The sequence below is a fragment of the Accipiter gentilis genome, chromosome 14 (genome assembly GCF_929443795.1).
Source record: "Accipiter gentilis chromosome 14, bAccGen1.1, whole genome shotgun sequence".
Taxonomy (NCBI): domain Eukaryota; kingdom Metazoa; phylum Chordata; class Aves; order Accipitriformes; family Accipitridae; genus Astur; species Astur gentilis.
This window is the reverse complement of record NC_064893.1, coordinates 927743-947450: the sequence shown is the minus strand read 5'-3', so window position 1 is coordinate 947450 and position 19708 is coordinate 927743. Positions and strand designations below refer to the sequence as shown.

The window sequence follows — 19708 nt, the reverse complement described above, 5'->3', positions numbered from 1 at the left end:
TTTTTATCAGAACTGGCAGATCCCAAATTGATCTCTGCTTCAGGGATGAACTAGAATGGTCATTCCTACTTCTCTGCAACCAGCATCACTCCATTATATGTATTGGGTAAGTCCCTAATCCTGTGATTATGGGCTAATTATCTGCTTGATCCCATGTCTTATTTCTTCCAAAAAGTGGTCCAGAAGATAAAATAGTGATGGATTTGTTCTTCCTGCTGTGCCCGAAGTAATTTTGTCTTTAGGACATGCCCTATACCATTTCACGAATGTGTTGGACTGCCTAAAGCTCTAGATGTGCTTTTCAGATCACTTTCCCTGTGTGAACATTAAACTTCTTTAGCACATAGCTTTGATGCTTGGTGGTTCTCAGGGGTAAAATACATATGCTTCTTGGTCCTAAAGAGACTATTCTTTGTAAGAGCTAAGGAAAGTTCATAAAACAGATGTACTTCGAATAAACATGCAAATTTGAAACATGCTAATAGGTCTTCCATGAAGACAGCTCTTCAAGCAACACTAGTCTACTTTCTGGATATTTACTTGTAGAGAATCCTGCAACATTAACGCTCCTTTGACAACTATTTCATCCACTTCCTATTTCTAATATTTCCTATCTTGAAGAACTTTGCTACGGTTTATTTTTACCCAACCTTATTTTCAGAGGACTGGTCAGAGGTTCTTGTCCAATTAAGGATCTCATTCCACAACTGCATTTTAATTGGGTGCCCTTCCTTTAGATCATGTGTGTTTATAGCTGCATGCTTTCCATCTTTCTATAAAGACCCACTTAGTAGCCCTTCCTTTTGCTAGAAGGATAGAATAGATGCAGATCCTCCTTAATTTTGTATTTTGTTTCTGGTTTGCACTTAGACTTCAAGTATCTGTTTTGCTGTCAAAGTTTCGCCTGAGTCTCTGGTGTATATTTTTCCCCTTCAACCACACACATGTACAGTTGAATGGGTTCTTTACACCTTAAATGTTAACTGCAATGATGTAGTTAGTATTCTTTTATGGGTTATGCTGAGATAAACCATTGCAGATACCTGTAGGCCTTCAAGTCTCCAGTTTTGAGCATATGTCAGTCCACAGTATGTATCTGCATATTCATAAAGCATATTCAAAAAACGAGCTTCCTAATAAGTGAGTTTCATTTTCTGTCAACTTCTCTGTTCTCCTAAACCTCCCTTTCCCTCTACCTCCACAACCCTTGTTGCGCCACCACGATGTGTGCACACACATGACCGCAATTTTTAGTAAGCCTCATTGATGCACCCACTAAGCAAGAACTGAAACATGTCTAGTTTGGAGTTTTGTTTGTGTTGCTTCACCAGCAACATGCAGCCAGACAGGACAAGGGGTGAATCCTGCCTGTCCTTGCCTTACTGGGGACATTAATTTGATATCTCACCTTGACGCAATCATCTTTTCTAGATTGGTCAGATCTTAATTATCTTTGAGACTGCTACCTTTCTTCCATCTTTGACTGAAAAGGCCAACCAAAAAGTTGTTAAGAAGAAGCTTCTGTAGGAAACCAGTCTAAATATCAACCTGGAATATGATAAAGATGTTGGTTGTTATCCTGTTGGCCAGATAGGCCCAACTTTTTTCATCTTACTGTCCTGCTGGGTACAACTATCTGGTTTTTTTGACTTATGTTGGAGTAATTATTTCAGTTTAATGATTATGCCTCTGCTGCAAAATGAAAGCTCTCTGTATGATTGGAATTTTATAGGTTGTGTAGTGCTGAATGGAATCAAAAGACTAAAAATTTAGTAAAGTAAGCAAATATAAATTAATTACAAAGTATCTTAAAAATACCGTATAGGAACATTATATAGTAGAAATAATGTTATGGGGAATAGTGTGCTGGGAACTGTTTGACAGTGGGTTGGTGGGGGTTTTTTGCCTACACTTTTTTTTTCTCGACTTAGTTTGGATAACTAAACTGATGCCTATAAATCTGTATCATTGAATTAAATCTGCTTATTTTGTGTAAATATACTGTGTTCACTGATGTCATTGTTTTCTCTGACCTTCCCCCTTTCCCTTCTCCTGCTTATGCTAGGGAAGGAAGGTTTTGGATAAATTACATGAGTTACAGATACATTTTACAGTCTTGAAAGGACTTATAGGTGCAGAGAGGTTAGCATCAAGATGTCAAATTGTTAATAAAGCTGCAGAAATTTTTCTTAAAACTGGAAGTTTGAATGGAGCGACATGGGTATTAAGAGGTAAGTTTGTCTTATAAAAAACTAAGTTTTGACTTAAATTTGAACAGTCCCCACGTATGACAGATTTCAGATAAAAGTCACAAGCTGGTCTATGTTATTAAATAAAGTTAATGACGCTGGGACAACAAAAATAAAATGTGATCCATCTTACTGGTTAGTATTATTCTTGATATGTGTAAGAAATATTATGACTAATACTAAATTTTTTTCAGGAAAGTTTTCACAGTAGTCCGCCATCAACACCATTCTACTCAAAAGCCTGCCATAAAAAGGCAGGGGTGCAGCACGGAAAGTGACCCTGCCCCATGTAGATTTCCTTTGAGCCAGGTGACAGTGTCAAAAAAATTTCAGGCTTGGGTCAATGCAGTGTTTCTTTACCCCTCACAGTATCCACATTTAGTAAAATAGCTTTAGAATAGTACCATATTTCTGCAATTAAATAACATGTAATTACTGGCTTTTTGGAATTCTGATCTGCTGAAACGAGAAGAAACTCAGAAGTATAAACAACAATAGAAGGCGTTCTACAAAGTAATACTGAGGATCTAAAATTACCTATTCAAGTTCATATATGTACATAGATATATACATATTTATACATACATATACCAGTGATAGTCCATTTTACTACTATGATAGTTAATAAAAGGGGTTATTTACTATATAAAGGTTCAGAGAATCCATCAGAGAAGTATTGGTGATAAGGAATGAATTAACAACTAGAACTGCATTTTCTGTGAAATTCTGAAATTTGTTTTCTGCTACAGTTTGCAGTATATTCTCAATGGCCAAAAGTCTCAGCATCCAGCAGTTTCAGTTCATAGAACTAATGCTGCACTGTTGTTTGCCACAGAGTCAGAGTGGACCACAAATGCACCATCGTGGCCCTGTGATAAAATGGACATCCTCAGTCGACATAATCTGTTATCCACACTAGTGCACAACTACTTGAGGAAGAGTTTATACAGGCAGGCATTTGAAGTTCTGCAGAACTTGCCAGGTTTTCAAAATCATTCTGGTAAGTAAAGAAAAAGGTACTGTGTTAAGAGCTAAAAATGTAACAGATGATTCTGTACTGTTCATTTTGTTTTCTGGCTAAAATTTGTTGAAGAAGTAAGATGGTTTTAGACAAGCCCATTTTTTTTCCAGAGTGTAGTGTCAAATAAAATATGTATTGACGCACACACATGCACGTACATGCACACACACAGAGTTTATACACGTATCCTCTTCTGGTTGGCTCAGTTAGACAGGGCAACAGGAAAGACCCACTAAATTTTTAAGAATCATACATACTCTATACAATAAGATAAAATAGGGATATCATCGGGGCAATTAATTTTATCTTAACTTCAGATGAATGTGTTGCTTTCTATAACTGAGCTAGCTAACCGAAGCTTCTTTTACGTACCATGTTAAGAACTGAGTGCTCTTTTTGGTTCAATTTACCTGACAAATTTTGGATGTGTATTTCCAAGATGAGATGCGTAGTTACTTATGCTCCACTGAGGAAACAGCAGCAGATTCCTGTATGTAGGTCTCAGTCCTATTGCCAGTGTGTGCTTTTAGGTAGGTTAGGAGAGCTTAGTTGGAGGACCATCTACTTAGAGAATTCTAAAAGGATCTAGTCCTTTGGGTCATGAAGTAGATACAAGACTGCTCAGTCCTGCCAAGCAGGGGACGGTTGAGAGGAAGTGGATAGTTCAAAGTTAGGGTAGAAGCAGAACTTGAAGCACCAAGTTGATTCTGATTGGTGCAAATTTTAAGTCTGAGAGATCAGGTGAAGATTGTATTTATAGGCTTGAGCAAGTGAATATGTTTTTATCTGATCTTGTTGGTTTGGGCAGCAAATTACTACTTGGACCTTAACACTTCACTTTCACAACTAAAAGTGAAACATTAGTTTCTAGAACTAGAGTTTCACTAGAACATTAGTGAATGAACTAACTGTATGAAAAGACTTTTGATGAATAAAGCATTATCATAAGTTATCTCAACCTTGTTCCATTTTGCTAATAGAAGCAAGAGCCCTGATTTAGGTATTGATTGAGAAGTGATTCTTCAATTAGATTTGCATTTGACTTAATTTAGGAGTTAATATTCTTCATTTCATTTCAGATACTGTAGATGTTTCTCACTACAGCTGCCTTTTTAACAAGCTGATAAATGCCTGTTTTGAGAGTAAGAACCTTGGGGTCTCATCTTGTGCAGTAGACTTCATGCTTTCAAAAAACATAGCTATTGACTTTTTTTTACTCAGAGGATTAATCACAGCTTTGGGAAGAAGTTCTTTGTGGTCTAAAGCTAGGACCTATTACAAAAGTAAGTTCCTTCTTAAACAATATCCTTCCCTTATCTTTGAATAACATATGCTCATAACAGCTCGGTATGTTGAGGAGAAATGGGTAAGAGTGTACTTTGTAAAAAGAAAACAGTACTTTCTGGGCCACTAGCAGGAATTTATTTGTAACTAAAATGTTTATTGGGAAATAGTGACAGTGGAAAATATGAATCAGTGCATACTACCTGGCATGAAATAAATTCTGATAAAATTTTTTTACATTAAATTTCAGAATTTCAAAAATGTGAACCCTGAAATGGTTAAAAAGTGCATCATCTTCACTTTTTCATCGAGGCAAATTAGATTTCTTTATACTTCTTTTAGAGCTATGGTGGTAAAATTACTAAAATTTAAGATTTCAGAGGTCTGGCTAAGAAGTTTATCCTAACTAAAAGAAAATTCTTTTCAACTAAAAGCTAACAGTCTGTGATTGCTTACAACTCCACACTTCTGAGCTAAGATAATACCAGGTGTGCCACTCTGATAGGATCCACCAAGAGCCATTTCTCCATATTGTCACAGTATTTACTGTTTGATTCCATCTTAGAATTGTGGCGGTTAGCAAGCTACTTAAGGAGTCTACCCCTCCCTGGGATGGACACTTGGTTCTGTTAACATTGAAATGATTGTTTTTCCTTACCTCTTTTTTTTTTTTTTTTCTGAAATGCTATATAGGTTGAGTCTCTGGGATCACCTGGCAGAAGACGGGGGAGCAAAGGGGGAGATGGTGTTCAAATGTCCTCTCACTGTGATCATAGTTAACAAAGTTTTTTTTCTGACATGTCCTAAATTGTACGTGGCGTTATTACGCACCTGGAGTCCACAGATTTCTGACAGAACTTTTTAATCATCATCGATAATACTCATTGATAAAAATAACATTTTACAACAGTGCATATTGTGAGTGAATACTATTTTCTGTGTTCTCAAATCAGGCCATTTCACAGGTGAAAGAGTAAAATCCATTAAGAGTTTGGGGTTTTTTTCCCCCACATTCTTAGCCACATACTGAAGAAAACAGATATATGTTCAGTATTGGTAATCCTAACTCCCTACATTTCTGCATTTACTCTCAGGTGCTTTATCATTGGGTTGCTACCCACCACTGCAAGGAAATTTATATCACAAACTTTTGACAATTCCGTCTTACTTGTCTGAGGTTGAGATGCTGTTGGCCATTGAAATGTTCCTTGTTTCAAATGCCAGTGATATTCAAAGTCCGATGGCTACTACTCAAACTCTTCAAATAATACTGAAAAGGTTTGTTGTCAGATATGTACCATTTTTATTGTATTATCCATGTGATCATGTAATTAATGAGAGATATTATTTTCCATTGGCTGGGAAAGAGAATGCTTGGTTTTAAACTTGTTTTTAATCTTTGTTTCTAAACTGGTTATAGCACAATACATGTTTGGGGTTTTATTATTATTATTTTTACATGTGCGTAGCAGAAATTTAATTGTTCCAGAGTGATATTGGCCTGTGTTTCCTAACTGAACATGTCTACCACACTAAGAGTGTACTGTATTTTCAAAACCAGGATAGCTTGGTATCTTGGTGTTTAGATTCTTGTGGTGTTGCAGTTAAGCAGTGGAGTAGAAGGGCACAGCCAAAATGTTACTCCTTTCAAAAAGCAACATTTCTTGGCTGTTTTTTGGGAGGTGCATGATTCTCTTTATAGGGGCTATCTCAATATTAAATTTGTTTTCCCCTCTCTGTGAGACTTAACACCTTCAGATAAAAATGTGTTTTGTTGATTTTTCCTTTTGTCCGTAAACCAACCACTGTCACTAGATTATACCTAAAATTTATTTTTCAAGACCCTATTGAGTGGCTCAGCATCAAAATATGAACCTGCATAGAAAAGCTACATTTGTTAAGAAGGATGAACAGGGGCATCTCAAACTTGAGTACTCTGTCTTCCTTCCCCTCTACCCTTCCCAAGGAATACATCTCGTAATTTTGTTCTTTAGATAAATGAGAAGGTTTTTATCTCTTGTTTTCATGTGTATGGTATTGTACCTCTGCTTGTTTGCTCAGAGAATAAGTTCTGCTCTTGCAAAAACATAGACATGTCACTTAGTCACATACTTATTCCAAAAGTGATTACATGCCAAAAATGAGTAATCCTTTTGGATTCAAGCATGTATAAGAATTCTTGCTATATCCCGTTCATAAAATGGTTTACATTCTTTTACTGAATTTTCCAGCCCAGAGTTGAACATTTCTTCATGAAGCGTGCTGTGAATATTGCAGACCTACTTTGCACTGGCATTAAGTCCTATTACTTTTCATTACCATAAAGTATGTTAAACATACACTTTTTCTAACTTTTTAATTCTTCAGAATAATCAGCTAAAATTTGTCTAGAAATTAACATAATCTATTATAAGTGAAGTGAACACAAGGCACTATTTTAATGTTTTTGTAATCTTGTTGCCAGTATAAAGTGTCAGGCAAGCGACACAGGGCCTGTATGGTATCTAATTTTGTATTTGTGAAAATTCACTTACAGATGTGAAGATCAGACAGTTCAGAATAACAGTGTCTATCAAGCAGCAGTGGAGAGACTGATCCTGGCTGCTCGTTTATCTGATCCAAAGCTTTTTCTTAAGCATATGACAATGAATGTCAATATGGAAGAAGTTTACAGCCTGGAGCTTACATCTGCTCTAAAATGGCTTCAGGAGAATATGAAATGGGCTGGGAAGGTCTGGCTGTTTCAGCAGTCAATTGTAAAGACTTTTGGTTTCTAATGTTTAAAGGGATTATTGTTGAAAATAATAAAGGCAGTTCCCACTGTGTTCAGACTGTGCCTTACCGATAACTTGAGACTTCAAACTCAGGGGGTTTTATCAATACTTACATTGATGATGATGCAGATAGTAGCACAGAAAGAGTCTTTTTTTTCCCTAACTATGTAGATTGTCACACTGACTTACATAGATGTTTTGTAATGGCATCATTAGATAATGAGGAAGCTGCAGCCTCAGAACCTACATTCTCCTTTTTTCAGAGAATCTAGCACTGTTACTCTTCTCCCAGCAGGTGATATAAGTGCATTGACTGAGTGTACCTACTGTTCTTGAGTGAGACATTTTCCACATTGCTTCATAGTTTGTAGAATTAATGTTTCCTTTTGTCTTCCTCACAATATCTTGTGAGGGTATTGTCCCATCTGTGTGCCCCTTAGATCTTAATTTCCTTACTCCAAAACCCCAGTAAAAAGCACGGAGAATAAAATAACTTCAAAATCACTTGAGATGTGCCTGACTTAGGATACCTTCCTTTACAGAACTGAGAGGGTCTACACAAGTTGCCCACAGCTGAAGGTTTAGTTGTGTTTTGATAATAACTTGTATATGATTTCATATTTGTATATATGCATAGTCCCACTGAAAAGGAGAACTTGCTTTTGCCTTTGATTCTGCTCTTGGAGGGAAGTGGTTTTGCCCCATTTTTTAGTTTCTGCCAACTGCATGATGAGCTGGAGGCTTCTAGCAAGCTGGTTCTAGCATTCCTGGTTCTTCAGGAATTCTTTTTCCCACCTGCAAATGCTGAATCAGAGTATGAATTGCTTAAATCACACTTCATCTACTGATCTGCAGCCTGAGTAAGAACGAAACATTTCATATCAGAAAACTCTCATGGCAAATCAGTGAGACCTCTTGTCAAAGCTGATACTTGCCTGAGCTCCCCACTTCAGTAGTGTTAGTTTAGATGTCCAGTACCATCACAAATGTGCCAATAATACAGCTCTTTTGCCCTGTTCTGCATCTGCTTCAGAGCCTTTTGTGCTAAAAATTCCTGCTCTCTTGGGTATAGTAGTTTATGGTTTTTTTAAGGCTGTTCCATCATAAGTGAGATCAAGATGGTGGCATTAGCCCTCAATGTTTGAAAAATCTTTCCCTCCTTTCTGGCAGCATGAGTGTCTTCCCAGTTCCAGCAGCATTATTGCAGGTGTCCTTTGTGCCATCATGGAATCCATCCATGAATCATGGAAGCCATCATGATCTTAGTGCTGGATGGTTGTGGAGGGTTTTGGAGGGGTGTCGGTGGTTTTTTTTGTTTGGCGGGGTTGCCACTCCAGTCTTGAGGTTCATGCCATTAATCTGATGTCATTAATCTGATCGACAGTTACTACATTCCTGACCCTCTTCAGGGTCAGATTCTGACCCTTTTCAATACCACTGTTCATCCAGTCTGTCTGGGAGTTGCTACTGGAAGAGAGAGGATTGAATCTGATGACCACCACAATCACTGCCTTCCTCCCGTGCCACCTGTGCAGAAAAATGCAAGGATACAGGCTCTTGTGTTTTCACAGGGTATCATTCTTCTGTAGGGATCTCATCTGCTTTCCTTCTAAAAAATGGCAGATTCTGTACCAACAATCAGATGGCATTTCTTTAAAATCCCTTTACCTCAAAATTTCTCTTAAAGAACAGTAGGGACTAGTTCAAAGAGACTTCGGGTTCCACCACTGGTATTCACCGAGATGGCTCTGTCATTTGTACGGCTATCCACCTGGTCAAACCCAGTAGCTGAAAGCCTGGATAAGAAGTGATCAGGTTTCAAATGAGGGATCTAAACTGATATTCTTCCAGCCACTCCAGCATTAGTGGCAAGAGCAATTTTGGAAGATTTCAACAAACTGAAACTGGCAGTGAGAAACCAAGTCATTTTTGCTAATTACTTCTTGTAAGATCCTTTGTAGCTTAATCTCCCTTGGAATTAGACAGAGGCTATCTGAACCTCAGCTAAATCCCACATTTCTGTAAGCGGTACCAGATGTGGCTAATACTGTGTTTGAGAGACACAGAAGGACAAAATTCTCTTAGTAATCTGTATGGCTTCAAAGCTTGGGATGTTCTAGAGACAGCATCATTTTTTTCATTATAAGCAACCTTGAATTTTCACTTAGATCATCCCCAGAAAAAAAATCCGAAATGTTGCTTTATTTTGCAGACAGAGGTTAATCATTGACCTTCTAGCTTAACTTGGAACTGTGTAAAAGTTGTGCAATGTTTTGGCTCCATGTCCTGAGTATCATCTTCAGCTGATAGGATGCAGTCTTACTCATGGTTTATATTAACGAGCAAAGCAAACTCCCCACATCATTGCTCAGAAGTTTTGTTACAACTGGTGCATCTGGTGTTTCCATCAATACAGTGTTTCTCCCTATCACCATGATAAACCAGCAGGCAATTTAAACAACTTGACTGTTAAGTCCTGTATTTCACATTTTTGTACTGTCTGGGTCCACTTGAAATACCACACAAATCTGGTCATTTTGATGTGTATCAAAATGCCAAAAAGGTTTCTCAAGCAACATCCTGAGTACCATTTTGGTGACAGAAATTCCATGTGCTAAACAGGACAAAACTCCAATATGAAATGGGAATGAGCCTGGAAAAATGAAAAAATGTTCCAAAGGATAAAGTTAAGTACAACAGAGACCATGCAGTTTTGCAGAGCCAGCCACTCAGTAGACAATATCCATATTTTTGCTTTTCCCCACGTGTAAGTTACTGTTTCTTAGTAGCTGAAAGAACTTCTGTGTTTGAGATTAAGCAACTCGTTTGATATATTTAATTTTTCATATAGGAAATAAAATGTATGTTTACCTGTTTGCAGAGAGAGGCAGAAAAATGTGCAAAAAAACCTTCCTGCTTTCCTGTGCTGCGCTGAGTAGCTAGGTTTAGACAATGCTGTGTTCCTTTAGTATGTTGTTAGATGCATGAGAAATTCCCTTTGTGAAAATCTTTCTTCAGTTTTCACTGAGTACAAGGTATGCTCTTGGAAGATTACTTTTGTTAGGTATGGACAGTCTCTTGTAACTAAAACAGAATAATGTTGTTGGGAAGATGTAGCACAAATCTATTTCAAAGCATTGAAAGTTTTGAGAGTTCCTTAACCCACATCAGGAACAGAAGTGAGAAGCTGGAAATAGAGCTTGGTAGTTTTACAATGTTTTATAAAGAGCAATTGGGGGGATCATTCTGGAGGAGTTGTTAAGATGTTAATAAATGTTTTTTATTCTTTATATGAAGTATCCAAAGTATCTGTGAGTCATTATTGTCATTAAATTATTTAATTCTGTTCAGATCCCTGTAATTAATATTCTTAGGTATGCAGGAGGATAGGCAAATGGGAAAGTAGACACGGAGCGTTCAGTATCTCATAACTGCTATAAGAATCTAGAGCATGGTGTGCTGCACAAGGAGGTTAAGAATGTGTGAAATCAGTCAGACTACGCAGTTTTTCACCACGCCATAGCACATAATGTAGCAAATGCTTACGAATAAATTGGACTGACACTCCCAGCTGTGGAAGTGGCCAGCTTCCAGTTTTAACTACAAACTCGAGTGGAGGCTACAGCTAGGCCTATGGGCTGTGCTCAATTCACTGAAGAACTGTAGTGGATGCTAGTGAGAGTTTCACATAAGGAGAAGTAGTAAAATTACATGTCCCTGGTGTAGTAATCAAACTTTTAATTACCAAAATGTTAATGCCATGCTCCTCAGCTTAGTAAAATATGGCCACATTAAGAGCAATTACTAGTTCACATTTCTGTCCTTTCATTCTCCAGATGCATCTTGCATCTTTGTGGAGGTGGGTTTTTTTGCAAATCCCAGGTCTACGTTTTTCAGTCTTAACCCCTTCTGCATAACCCTTTTCTAAAATGACTAGTATGGTGAGTAGTATCAAAAATTAATGCTGACATCACTGGCCTCAGAGCTCCTGTGCCATTGAGTGTGCTGGGACTGGAGGAACTGATACCACTTTTTGACCATCTTCAGACCAAGGACCAGAACCGAAACAAGGGAGCAAGGAGAAAATGGCTGTCGCCGCTTGTAGCAACTGTATTGTGATGCTTAAAATTCTCCTTCTGTTAGGGGACAAGAGGTAGTCAAAATACAAACTTTTTCAGATGTTAATTTTATCTGGTATAAAACAAGCTTTCCATTCGGAAGTGTCTGTGCCGCTCTTGCTCAGCCAGTGGGATGTATTCTGGGAACTGATAAGGAATAATGAGACCAGATAAAGCCACAACACTACTTCCATGGAACACTACGGTGATAATCATGAACAGTAAGTTTTGAGACCTTTAGCTAAAAAGCAGGAATTCATTCCTGTGCTTGGAGGGGGTGGGGGGGGGGTGGTGGTGGTGCTCTGGCTTTGTCTCAAAATACATACCTGATGCAGTGGAGCTGGTATCTGGCAGTGTCACCTGCTGATTACCTCTCCCAATTTATTTTATTCCTCACAGTTAAAAGAAATCCCAGGTGAAATGAACAGCATGCTTTTCTATTGAATCAATTAAATTTATTTTTCCATCTGCATAATTATGCAACCAATTTGCTTACATAACTGATGGTTTCTATTGGGAAGCGAAAAACATGCTGCACATTATGGAAATTATGCAAATCCCCCAAGGGCTGTGAGAGCGTTGATTTAAAGCTCCACTGAGCTACAGATGCTAAACCATGTCAGTCCTCTTGTTAACCTTTTCTGCCTGGAAATGCAATAAACTGTATGCAAATAACTCCAATCCCTAACAGTCTCCCTTTGTTCTGAAACTCGATCAGCAATAGACGTTTTTGCTCTGACGTTGCACGTCTCTGCATCAGCTGCTCCTTGACACCGACTACCTTGGAAGAAAAACAGACGTACAAATGTACGCGTCCATCGACCGTTTGCAACTGCAGGAAAACAGCGTTTGCTTTTCCCCTTGGGACTGCGGAGCTCACGGTTGGTTCTTCGCATGTTTCTTTTCTTTTCTGCAGAACAAAGGAAACGTGCTAGCGTTTGGAGAAACCCCTTCCACCCTCTTTGCCAAAAAGCAGGGATTTCTTGTGCGAGGCGTTGCCCTCCCGTGTCCCCGAGTAGCGACTGCGGACATACTGGAGGAGAAGGGACCGCTTCTCCCCGTCGTGTGTCACAGGCCTCCCGCGGTGCCACCGTGCCGCTTCGCCAGATGGGGTGCGCTGCGCAGCCACGGGCAGCAGCAACACCTCAAGCATGACATCCATAGCTATTACGGGTTTGTCTCACCTAATCCGCCGCTCCCCGGCGCGTAACACCTACGAAGCCGCTCGCACGGCCGCGGGCCCCCACCCCGCCCCGGAGCGCCCCCCCGGGGAGGGGGAGGGGCGGCCGTCCGCGGCCCCGAGGAACGGCCTGCTGGCGGCGGCCGACTGCGCCTGCGCGGGGGGAGGGGGGGGGGCGCGGCCGCCACGTGAGCGCCGGGGGCGGGGCGCGGGGAGGCAGCGGCGGAGCTCGCGGAGAAACCGGCGGGGCCGGGAGCGCAGGCGCGCGCTGTCCCCGTCGCCCTCGGCCCCGCCCCCGGCGGGAATCCCCCCCCCCCCCTCCCGCAGTCTCTGGGGCCGTCGGCGGGGGTGGCTGCGCCAGGCGATGGGGGCCGAGCCCCGGCGGGCGCCGTCCGGCCGTGGCGGTAAGCGGGATGGGGCCGGGCCGGGCCGGGCCGGGGGTGTCGGGCTCCTCCGCGAGTGAGGGACACGTTGGGGAGGAGGCGGTGGCGCGACCCCGCCGCTCCTCTCCTGCGCGGAGGGGCGGCTCGGCCTCGCCAGCGTCGGAGGACGGTGCGAGGCCGAGCCCAGGCGTAGAGAGGCGGCGGGGGCGGAGGGGGAGCGGGTGTTCTGCGCTGAAACCGGGCCGGGCTCTGCCGCTCCCGGCGCCGGCGGGCCGGGGGCCGGGCGAGGGGCAGCTGCCCGCCGCAGCTCTGGCGGAGGCTGCCCGCGACGGAGCGCGCGCGGCGGCGGCGGCTCCGTGCGCGCGGGCACGGGCGGGGCGGCCGTCCGCAGCAGCAGCGGCGGCGGCGGCGGCGGCGGGGCGGGCCTGGCAGGTGTCCGGCGGGGCCGCCTCGCTCGGCTCCTCCGGTGGCGGAGTCTCCGTAGGCCGCCTTAGGGAGGCGGCGTGGCAGGCGCCAGCTCATCCGAGCGCCCGTCGCCGCCGGGGCGCCGTCGTTCTCCGGTAGCCGAGTCCCGAGACGCAGGGTCAGCATCGACGTGCCCGAGAGGTGCTGCCGGCGGGCGGGGTTGCCCGTTATTCCGCGCCTTCTTAATGGCAGGGGGGAGTGAGGGGGGGCCGTGACACACATCACGAGCGGCTGTGCCGCTGTGGAGCTACGGGACAGACCTTACTTACCTGTAGTGACTTCTGAAGTGAATTCTCTCAGGGGTCTGCTCTAAATCGTTAAAACTGTTAGTGGTTGGGTCACTAGAGCTCATTTTCTTTCCAGCAGTGAGTGAACCGGTTTCACCCAGGTTTATTTTCTGGGCATTGTCATCTTGTTTGTTTTCATTCTGCTTTCTGCATCCTACCTTAGGGGTCGAGCCTAGGTAAACACCTGAAATAGATCATAATGTCGGCCCAAGTGGTGAGGTAGCAGTATTCAATGTCATGTTTCCAAAGGCTTTTGCAAAATGACTGCAATGTAATTAATATTTTGTTTTGTGTTAGCAAGCGTGTCTTTGAGGTGGGGTGTAGGTGAAACTTAAAACCAGGAGATTTTATTTTTTAACTAAGCAATGTAACAATTTCTAAGAGGTTCGTAGACCTTTTAAAACAAGAAACAATGATGCTTTTGTCTGGTTATATAAAGTGTCACCACAGATTAGTGAGACTGTTGGGTTTTTCCATCCTCTGTCCAAATCCCTGAAGCTAAAACTACAGAGAGAGAAAACTGTTTTATTGCCAGAGAGCTTGTTAATGTATTTAAGATAGTTTATGATTAGGATTGTTGTTAGGGACACTAAAAGCGAAATTACTACTGTTTTGCTCACACCCAGTTGAAAATCAGAAGACAAGAATTATAAAGTATTTTGGGGATATTTTAGCTCAGCATATCTTTTTCTCACCCTATTGGCCTCTAGTGAAATATTTGGTAAACAAGTTAGGTTCTTAGTTAAGTATATTTGTATTCGTAAGATGTACTTCTAAAATGTCCAGTGTTTTGCAAAATAGTCATAGGAACTATCATGCTGTATTGGAACAGGGATGGTATTTCTCTGATAAGTGCTCATCCCAGGTGCTTTAAAATGGCATACTTAGTGGGAACATGTTATCTTGAAAAGTGCAAAGAAAAATATATTTTTTTAAAAGTGCATGAAAACATATGAGGAATAGGGACCTTCCCTCATAATCCCAATTAATTAGGTATATGTTTGCACTCTGATGTGCCAAGTGGTTTATCTCCTGTTGGAAAACTCTCAATTATAGTTGCATAGTGCAGAAGTTACTGTTAAAAATTGCTAATTTATTTTTATGAATGCCCGCAAACTTTTGATAAAAGATTTTGGGCATTGTTGTATGACAGCGTCTTTCCCTTTGGTTTTATATCGTGCCCGCATGAAATAGTTGGCACATAAATTTTAAAGTATTATCATTTGTTTGAAAGTTTTTGACATAGCAGAGTAAAAGTTTCTGTGGAATTCCACAAGCTGGTATGTGTTAATGCTTAAAGAAAGCTTCTAATTTTTTGTTTCTATACTTCAAGACAAAAACTGAACATGGGGAAGAGCAGGAAACATTTTCAATAAATAATTTCTTAGGTTTTTTTCTAATATCTTCATCTTCAAATCAAAATATGATAACAACTATTAATGTTTGTAAGACTCACTGTTAGTAGAGGAAACTGAAAACATTCTTGTGCAAAGCTTTAGGTTTTATATGTGATTTCTCAATTTTATATTACAGTTGTGACTTTAAAAGTTACCACCTAGGATTTAGAGAATGCACTGATAAGTAACAGGGGAAAATACTTGTGTCCCTTACTAAACAGGATATTTTTTTCTTTTTTTAAGTGAGTTAGTGGATGGCTGAAAGTTGGCTTGACCATTGAGTTGCTGAAATGTTTTGCTGCTTGAGAGCCGTGCGAAGGTATGGCATGTTGCTGACCTCATTTACCTTTAGCGTGTGTTTAAGTGTTTGCTTATGACTCGCATATATGTAAAACTGGTTCCGTTTTTTTTATTTAATGCTTATTTCTTTGGCTTTCTCATCTTTACAGCTTGAAGCTTTCAACAAAGCATCCACAGTTGAAAATCCCCAAAAGCCATATGCCTGTCCGCGAGTGAGACACTAAAAAAAGCTCTCGACAAAACAAGGGGTTTAAAATAGCTTAATTGCGAGAGAGTGGTAGTCTAAATCTGAATATGGTGTCCAATATATTACTGCATTATTGAGTTATTAAAGCTCAGTGTTTCAAAATGAGTGAATATATCTGTAATAATGAGCTTAATTTAACAAAGCTTTTCAGTGTCAAAGCTATAAGCCAAAAAGTTAAACTTCAGAGATAACGGAAGAAAAAGTAAAAAGAAAGCTGAAGGGAATTATTTAATCAATAAATTAAATCAGTCCTAGAGTACTGTTGTATAATGTGTTCTAGTGGAGATTGTGTTTCCTATCTTTCATGAAGTGGAGACGGCTGCCCTCAAAGTGGTTATGACCTTGATTTTAACACGAAGCCTTTCTCTGCTCTTCAGATCTGAATGAAGCTCTCAGAACAATCCTTGCTCCTTGTGAGTGAAGCCATAAGCATCTTTCTTGCATTTTCTCTCTCTAAATTCATTTTAATTAATTTATTTTGTCACTTGAAGGATGCCTCAGAGTTCTGTCTTTCACCTTCAGTGAATGAATTCTTCCTTCTGTCACGCAGACTAATTTTGGCCTTTGAGCATTTCTCTTTTAAGCAAGTTCAAAATAGACTTTTGGCTGGAATCCTCAGCCTTCCTACTAGCATGACAGTGTTGTTTAGATACAAAACAAGGGAACTAAAGTTAACCATACTTGGCCGTTTTTCTTGTAGAATACCAGATGGAAGTTTATGATTAATAAACTTGGAAGTATGCTTAATAGTTTCCAGGTATGTTGGAACTTTTTTTCCTAACTACTGGAAACGGCATGCAATAATGTAGCTCGAGTGTATGTGGGAAATGGTGTACGAATAAGGGGAAGAGAGAACTGTGCTCCTTATTTCCTCCTGGCAGCTGGGTCTAGAAGGATGTGGGTTTCTTGCAAGGCTGTTTGTCAAAACTGCTATCAGATAGGTAGCTGATTAATTTACTTTTTTTTTTTTCCTTTGTTGGAAAGAATTTTTTTCTTTTTCACTGCTTTGTTTCCACTTGCTAAAAAAAAGGGGGAGGAAGAAAATTTCTGCTTTTTTTTTTTTTTTTTCAGCAAGACAATTCTTTTGGTGTTTCTAGATCCAAAATGGTATACCATATGACCAAGTGGACTTTTATCCAGTGTGCTTTCCTTCCTTTCTTACCAGGTCAGGTAGAGGGTGTTTTCACGTGTCACTGAGCAACTCTGGCATTTTCTTGTCATTGAGAGCTTTTGCTCTCCATAAAAACATGATATTGCTGTGGTACTTCACTGTTTCCTGCTATTTTGAGTAGGATCATGGGCTATAGAGATAAGTAGTCTTCAGAGTCTTTCTGAGGTGCAGCCAGCAAGGAGGTAGAAGTGTTTGCCAGTAATACATTTTATGTTTTTTTAATCCTCCATTTAATTAATGCACATGAAAATTGTTTTTAGTCATAACAGTTTGAAATTTCATCAGTCATCTTCCATTGCAAGTCTTCCATCCCACTTTTCTATGAAAACTTATCCTGTTTTCAGCAAGCTTACTTTTAAGACCTACTAATTAAATATTTGCCCACTTCTTAGGCAGAATGCATTAGCTTTAACTGCTTTCATGTTTCTAATTGAAGAGCTGGAAAGGTTGACAGGAAGAAAGGTAAAGTAAGGGTCATTGCATCTGCTTGACAACTCAGTTGTCATCATTTACCCTACCATTTGCCAAAATGAAAAATATTGCTTATTGTCTGAGCAGAAATTCGGGGGGTTTTTTTTTCTTTTTAATTAATGAAAGCATCCAGGAAATAGTGTCACATGTTTCTGTGTCCAGGACAATTATTTGGTCTAGGATGCTGAACAAATAGCTTTGTAAAACAGTCTTGCTTGCTATTATTAATAAAGCTATTAGTGAATTGGAAGCAGCTTTGCCTCAATCTGCCATATATTTTCTTATTTGGGGCTCACAGTTTGAATGATACTGTGAGGAGTGAAACAGCATTGTATTGCTTAACAGAGCAGAATCCCTACCCTTCTGAGTTGCTAACTAAAATGAACATTAATCACAGAGAGAATGGTTGGCCCATTGAATTTGTTAGCCTGTGAAACCAGCTGAAGGAGAAATCTATTATTAGATATTTACCAATTCACATTTTCTTGCTGCTTTTATATATACTGTCTCTTGGTAATCAGTTTGCTAACCTGAATATCAGCTTTGAGCTATGGCAGGAAATTGTGGTGGTCTTTAATTCAGAACTTGTTTTTCCTTCCATTTTGGTCTTCTGTTACACAAGTGTGCTCATTGCAGAACTGTAGTTTAATTTATGTGTAATTGGAGGTATTCAATCTTTGTACTTTCTGAACTTCCTAGAACTTCTTCAACTTAACTTTTCCTTCTGATCTTAGGTTAAACAATCTTCTTTTCCCACCACTGAAATTTCTTTTAGTCCTTGTTTTCTTCTATTTCAGTGAAGATCAAAGGGCAAAAACATACTGTTTTTTTACTTGATACCTTCTATAAAAGAGTATGTTTGGGAAAGTAGGTTGTTGGTTTGGTTTTTTTTAAATGGACACAAGTATGTGGAACTCAGAGACTAATGCAGAGCTTCGTTTGATTGAATGGTGATTATTATTCCTGGGTAAAATTTACTATTCTTTTGGCATTGCTTGAAAAATAGTGGGTTTGGCTTTTTAACTTGAAGGTTCAAAAAGTATGTAAGAGTTGGCTTTTAAGAGCAGCTTCGGCAATAGCTACAAAAAATAACACTAAAGCCAGTCTTCATCGTTCGAACTACTTGAGTGGAGAATTTTTATTTGAGCCTGCTTTGAGAAAGTAGAGGGAAAAGTTATTGTACTTATTTACATGTCTTTAATCAGCTGTTAGCATCCACCATCTCTCGAACCTGTTGGATTTGCTCTGTGAGTGTCAAGGGGAAAAATCCAGAACTCAGACTTCTAATACCAGTTTTAAATGATTATACTTGCAACTGTGAATGTTTACTCCATTCTGTCATATTCTAAAGTAATTTATATCAGTTTGTCACTTGATTGGTTGCATCATACATAAACATTTTATTACTTTATTAGGTTATGTCTGGAGAAGATGTTGCTACAGTGCATTCTTCAGTCAAGAACTTTGTCAGGAGCTGATGCCATCCATGCTCTCAGACCTTTCTATTTTGCTGTGCATCCAGATTTCTTTGGCCAGCATCCCAAAGAAAGGGTAAAAATCTTTTAGTATGCTTTCTTTGTAAGTGTGTCCTATATCAAGGATGGAAATTTTCTAGTTTTCCTGCTGTCATGTTAAAAAAAAGTAATATTAGAATTGAATATGGTTGTTACCAGAGGACAAAAATACACACTTTCTTTATTTTTAACAAGGATAGGTCTCTTAAACATCCATTATTTATTAGTCATATTTTCTGTTTGTTAAAAAGAAAATACTGAATCCTTCCAGACTAATTTATAATACATATTACTTGCTTTATCACATTGAAATGCTGTGCATTATATTTGAATGAATGGATTTCTTTAAGCTTGAAAGCCTTAAAAGTGGTGTTTTGGAACGTACAGGAATGTACAAGTATGTACATCATAGAATTTATTCATGCAAGATAATTATTCATTTACACTGAGAATATGAACTATATCACTACTTGTTAAAAGCAGTCGGCAGTTTGTAAAAACTAATTCTGCATGTAAGATTAAAAAGGTTTAGATGAAAAATGGCCAAATTAATCATCTGTAATGTTTCGGGTTTTTCTTTTTTTAAACAGGAAGTAAATGAAAACTCTCTGAAGAGGTTAAATGGCTACTTGGAGAATCTACAGAAACCAGGATTTCGCTCCTTTAAGCCAACTCAGCTTACTTTTTATGTAAGAGAAAGAGAACCAAACTCTTCTAATGTTCAAGAATCCTTCAGTGCTTCAGGTGCTTTTATATTGTGCAGAATGTATCTTTCTGTATTTAAATTCTTTCAGACCAGTACTTGGCCTTGTGCAGTCATAATGACTTTTCAACTGAATAAAATCCT

General features: G+C 39.8%; 2 protein-coding genes across 6 annotated transcripts in view; both read left to right on the top strand.

Annotated features, from left to right (window-relative positions):
* The window catches only part of TOPAZ1 (testis and ovary specific TOPAZ 1), a 43037-nt gene extending 32635 nt beyond the window's left edge, over positions 1-10402 (top strand). The window contains exons 16-21 of the mRNA XM_049816592.1: positions 2066-2231; positions 3085-3249; positions 4350-4553; positions 5649-5832; positions 7091-7286; positions 9931-10402. Of these exons, the coding sequence (XP_049672549.1) occupies positions 2066-2231; positions 3085-3249; positions 4350-4553; positions 5649-5832; positions 7091-7286; positions 9931-9993 (978 nt within the window). The 3' untranslated portion in view covers positions 9994-10402. The remainder of the gene's footprint in view (positions 1-2065; positions 2232-3084; positions 3250-4349; positions 4554-5648; positions 5833-7090; positions 7287-9930) is intronic.
* A 2425-nt stretch (positions 10403-12827) lies between these two features.
* The window catches only part of TCAIM (T cell activation inhibitor, mitochondrial), a 30348-nt gene continuing 23467 nt past the window's right edge, over positions 12828-19708 (top strand). For 4 of the 5 annotated variants that reach the window (XR_007508100.1, XM_049816695.1, XM_049816697.1 and 1 more), the window contains exons 1-4: positions 12828-13030; positions 15402-15477; positions 18763-18898; positions 19452-19605. Coding sequence is in view for 4 of the 5 variants with exons in the window: in XM_049816695.1 (XP_049672652.1) it covers positions 15449-15477; positions 18763-18898; positions 19452-19605 (319 nt within the window). In the remaining variant the exon portion in view is untranslated. The remainder of the gene's footprint in view (positions 13031-15401; positions 15478-18762; positions 18899-19451; positions 19606-19708) is intronic. The other variant, XM_049816694.1, reaches the window with a different exon arrangement.